The sequence below is a fragment of the Neopelma chrysocephalum genome, unplaced genomic scaffold, assembly GCF_003984885.1.
Source record: "Neopelma chrysocephalum unplaced genomic scaffold, ASM398488v2 Primary Assembly neopelma1_183237, whole genome shotgun sequence".
NCBI lineage: Eukaryota > Metazoa > Chordata > Aves > Passeriformes > Pipridae > Neopelma > Neopelma chrysocephalum.
Window position 1 is genome coordinate 1 of NW_020938193.1, and position 4,845 is coordinate 4,845.

At 66.6% G+C, this 4,845-nt stretch overlaps 1 protein-coding gene across 1 annotated transcript; it reads right to left on the minus strand.

Moving 5' to 3' along the window:
- Positions 1 to 55: 55 nt before the first annotated feature.
- Positions 56 to 3,312, minus strand: LOC113962614 (low affinity vacuolar monovalent cation/H(+) antiporter-like; the record flags this gene model as incomplete). The annotated part of the gene is made up of 9 exons (XM_027673372.1): positions 3,205 to 3,312; positions 1,882 to 2,004; positions 1,722 to 1,810; positions 1,516 to 1,624; positions 1,318 to 1,434; positions 1,118 to 1,185; positions 933 to 1,037; positions 373 to 558; positions 56 to 292 (listed from the first exon to the last, which is right to left on the minus strand). Coding segments are annotated over exons 1-9 (1,104 nt in total), but the record flags the coding sequence as incomplete, so codon positions are not given.
- Between the last annotated feature and the right edge of the window lie 1,533 nt (positions 3,313 to 4,845).

Sequence of the window (4,845 nt, forward strand, 5' to 3'; positions counted from 1 at the left end):
GGGGGGGTTGTCAAGGACACTACAGAGCGGGGTGGGGTTTGGGGTCAGCCCCCACCTTTCCCACCATTCCCAGTCCATCCCACCCCGTCACCAGCAGGTCTGGGGGTGGGTCCCGGAGCCGGCCAAGGCGGATGGGGTGGGATGTGGGGTGGGATTTGGGATCCCATCCCCAGCGCTGCCCCAGGATACTGACGGCGAAGACGTTGAGGCCGTGCACGGAGTACTTGTAGTAGTAGGGGTTGGTGGCGCGGTAGCAGCACAGGATCACCTCCCCCTCCGGCGGCACCTCCGTCTGCGGGGGGCACACAGTTGGTGACCCCACTGCTGCCCCCAAAAACCCCCCTTTCCCCAGAAGACCCCCGGGAGCCTCACCATCCTGCCCCTGCGGACGCGGATGCGCTCGGGGGGCAGCAGCAGGACGCGGGCGGCGCTGCGGGCGCTCAGCTTGGCCACGGGGATGGTGACGATGAGCAGCCAGGAGGTGACGCAGACCAGGGCGTGGGACAGGGCCAGCACAGGGTACCCCAGGCACAGCCAGGCCGCGGTGCCCACGTGGCGCTGGAATGGTGGGCACCATCAGGATTGGCCCTATAAGTGCCTGCCCTGGGGAGAGGAGGTGCCCTGGGGGGCTCTCCCCACACCCCAAGGGTGCTGGTGCCCAGGCAGGGCCCAGGAGCAGGGAGGAGGGTCACTCACACAGTCACAGGTTGGAAAAGCCCTCCCAGCCCATGGATCCACCCCTGTGCCCCATCCCCACCTTGTCCCCCCAGCCCAGAGCACTGAGTGCCACGGCCAGGCCTTCCTGGGACACCTCCAGGGCTGGGCACTCCAAACCTCCCTGGGCAGCCCCTGCCAAGGCCTCACCACCCTTTCCAGCAACAAATCCCTCCTCCTGGGCTCCCTGCCCAGGCAGTGCCCGGTGTGGGGCTCACCCAGTATCCGGTGCCCTCCCAGCACCACGGGCGCCAGCGGCCCGGGGTGGGACCCCCCAGCAGGGCCGAGCTCTCCCCCGCTCCAGCCTCCTGGGATTTGGGCACCTGGGGGGACACAATGGGGGTGTCAGGGTGTGGCACAGCACACCCCACCCACCCCCTGAGGATTCGGGATGAGCCCTCACCTCCACCTTCTGGATCACTTTGCCGAAGGGCCACAGGAAATACCTGGCCAGGTCCCAGCAGAGCCGCCCTGGGGGGGACACCAGGGACATTTGTGTCCCCTCCAGCTCCAGGGAGAAGGGATGCAGGAGGTCCCCACGCTGTTGTGAGCTCGGCCAGGACGCCCAGGCCTCTCCCAGCCCTTCCCAGATCCGGGACTCACCGTGAGGAGCCCCCACGACGGTGAGGAACATCCCGGCGGCCACCAGGCCGTGCAGCAGCGAGAGCCACCAGCCGAAGAGCAGCAGGTACAGGACGTTCCCGCACGTCACCGTGGACCCTATAGGGATAGGGGGGCACAGCTGGGACCCACTGGCACCTGCAACCACCCCAAACCCACGGGGCTGCCCCCTGACCTCACCTGCGGGGCCCCGGAGCGCGGTGAGGTCGGAGTAGAGCTCCTTGACGATGTCGGAGCGCTCCTCCCAGGGCCGCGCCGTCACGTGGCTCTTCCACTTCTTGAACCCGAACTGCGGGGACGAGGGGAGGTTTTTTTGGGGTGGGTGGGGGAAAAACCAGCCCGTCATACCCCCCCCAGGAGAACCCCTGGCCCCGGGGGGCACCCACCTTGTAGTTGTTGGAGAGCTTGTTGGCCTCCACGGCGTTCTCGGCCGTCAGGGTGGTCCTGGCGCAGCTCTCGCACTCCTCGGGCGCTGCTGGGGGGCACGAGGGGGTCAAGGGGGGCACACGGGGGTCAGGGACCCCCAGCACCCCCTGTCCCACCTACCCGTGGGGCCGCGGGGCCGGTGCAGGTGACAGCCCAGGTCGCCCAGGTCGTTGTTGATGGTGGTGGAGCAGTGCCGGTCGCACAGGGAGCCCCGCCGGGAATCCGCGGCGGCCTTGGGAATGTCTGTGGGAGAGGTTGGAATAATCACATCCCATGTCCTGCCTGGGACAAGCAGGTGCTGCTGTGTGGGGGGTGACAGCCCGGTCCCCAGACCCCACGGGGGACGTGGACACAGAATTCCCAGGGTGGGAGCCAAGGGATGCTGGGGAGGGGGGACCCCACCCGTGCCTGGGAAATGGGGGGAGGTGGGGGGTAAATCCCACTCAGTGCCTGGTGTGAGGGTTGGGAGGGTGGATCCCACAGTGCCTGGAGTGAGGCTGGGGAGGGGAGACCCCACAGGTGCCCAGGAAAAGGGGGGGGAAATCCCACTTGGTGCCCAGAGTGATACTCGGGAGAGGGGGAGAAAAATCCCAATCCCACTCGCTGCCCGGTGTGAGGGTTGGGAAGAGGGACTTGGCAGTGCCCAGGAAAGGGGGGACCCCACAGTGCCCAGAGTGATGCCTGGGGAGGGGGGACCCCACAGGTGCCTGGGAAAAGGGGGGAAAATCCCACTGGGTGCCCGGAATGAGGCTGGGGAGGGGGGACCCGTCAGGGCCCAGGAAGGGGGGACCCCACAGTGCCCGGAGTGATGCCCGGGAGAGGAGACCCCACAGGTGCCCAGGAAAAGGGGGGGAAATCCCACTGGGTGCCCAGAGTGAGGCTGGGGAGGGGGACCCCACAGGTGCCCAGGACATGGCAGGTGAGAAAAATCCCAATCTCACTCAGTGCCCGGTGCGAGGGTTGGGAAGGGGAGGGACCCTCCCAGATCCCCAAGAAGGGGTCTGACCCCCTCTGGTGCCCGGATGCCTGGGAGAGGAGACCCCACAGGTGCCCAGGACAAAATCCCAATCCCACTCAGTGCCCGGTGCGAGGGTTGGGAAGGGGGGGGGACCCTCCCAGGTCCCCAGGAAGGTGCCCGATCCCCTCTGGTGCCCGGATGCCCGGGAGAGGAGACCCCACAGGTGCCCAGGACATGGCGGGAAGCAGAAAAATCCCAATCCCACTCAGTGCCTGGAGTGATACTCGGGAAGGGGGACCCCACAGGTGCCCAACACATGGCAGGTGAGAAAAATCCCAATCCCACTCGGTGCCCAGTGCGAGGGTTGGGAAGGGGGGGGACCCTCCCAGATCCCCAAGAAGGTGCCCGACCCCCTCTGGTGCCCGAGCGATGCTCAGAAGGGGGACCCCAAGAAGGGAGGACCCCCCGGGACCCCCCGCGCTCACCGGGCGGGTCCTGCCCGCAGCAGCAGCGGCAGCAGCGGCGGCGCCGGGCGGGCTCGGCCTCGCTGGCCATGGTGGTCCCGGGATGGGGGGGCGATCGATCCCGGAGCCCCCCGGGCCGCCGGAATTGAACGGGCGGGGCCGGACGTGCGCGACCCCGGGACGGGGAAACGCCCCCGCAACGGGAGGGGCGAGAAAACGCCCCCGCAAACCGAGAGAGGGGGACGGGCCAGGGCAGCCCCCGCACCGAGGGATGAGCCGGGAGGGAGCGGCGGGAACGAGGGGGACATGGGGAGAGGGATGCGCGGGGATTTGGGGTGCGCGGGGATTTGGGGTGCGCGGGGATTGGGGTGCGCGGGGATTGGGATGCTCAGGGATTGGGGTGTGCGGGGATTTGGGGTGCGCGGGGATTGGGGTACACAAGGATTGGAGTGCGCGGGGATTGGGATGCGCGGGGATTGGGGTGCACAGAGATTGGGGTGCTTAGGGGTTAGGGTGCGCGGGGATTTGGGGTGCGCAGGGATTGGGATGCAAAGGGGTTGGGATGCTCAGGGATTTGGGGTGCGCAGGGATTGGGGTGCTCAGGGATCGGGATGCGCGGGGATTGGGGTGCACGGGGATTTGGAGTGCGCAGAGATTGGGGTGCGCAGGGATTGGGGTGCTCAGGGATTTGGGGTGCGCAGGGATTGGGGTGTGCAGGGATTTGGGGTACACAGGGATTGGGATGCGCAGGGATTTGGGGTACACAGGGATTGGGATGCGCAGGGATTTGGGGTACACAGGGATTGGGGTGCGCGGGGATTGTGATGCGCAGGGATAGGGATGCTCAGGGATTGGGATGCGCGGGGATTGGGGTGCGCAGGGATTGGGGTGGGCGGGGATTGGGATGCTCAGGGATTGGGATGCAGAGGGGTTGGGATCCTCAGAGATTGGGATGCTCAGGGATTGGGGTGCGCAGGGATTGGGGTGCGCAGGGATTGGGGTGCGCAGGGATTGGGATACACAGGGATAGGGATGCTCAGGGATTGGGGTGCTCAGGGATCGGGATGCGCAGGGATTGGGGTGTGCGGGGATTTGGGGTGCGCAGGGATTGGGGTGCTCAGGGATTAGGGTGCGCAGGGATAGGGATGCTCAGGGTTTGGGGTGCACAGGGGTTGGGGTGCGCGGGGATTTGGGGTGCACAGGGATTTGAATGCTCAGGGACTGAGATACTCAGGGATAGGGATGTGTAGGGATTTGGGGTACACAGGGATTGGGATGCTCAGGGATTTGGGGTGCGCAGGAATAGGGGATGTGGTCTGTCGGGGTGCACAGGGATAGGAATGCTCAGGGATAGGGATGCTCAGGGATCTGGGGTGCACAGGAATAGGGGATGTGGTTTATGGGGGTGCACAGGAACTGGGGTGCGTAGTGTGTGGGGTGCACGGGATTGGGAACGGACAGGAGTTGGGGTGTGTGGTGGATGGGGAGGCAGGAACTGGGGTGTGCCATGGATCGGGGTGCACGGAAACAGGGTGAGGGGGCTGTTGGGGTACACAAGGAGGGGGTACACGGGAACAGGGTGTGGGGTGTTGGGGTCCACAAGGAGGGGGTTTATGGGGACCAGGAGTGAGGTGCAGCAGTATGAGCAGGGGTCGGGGTGCA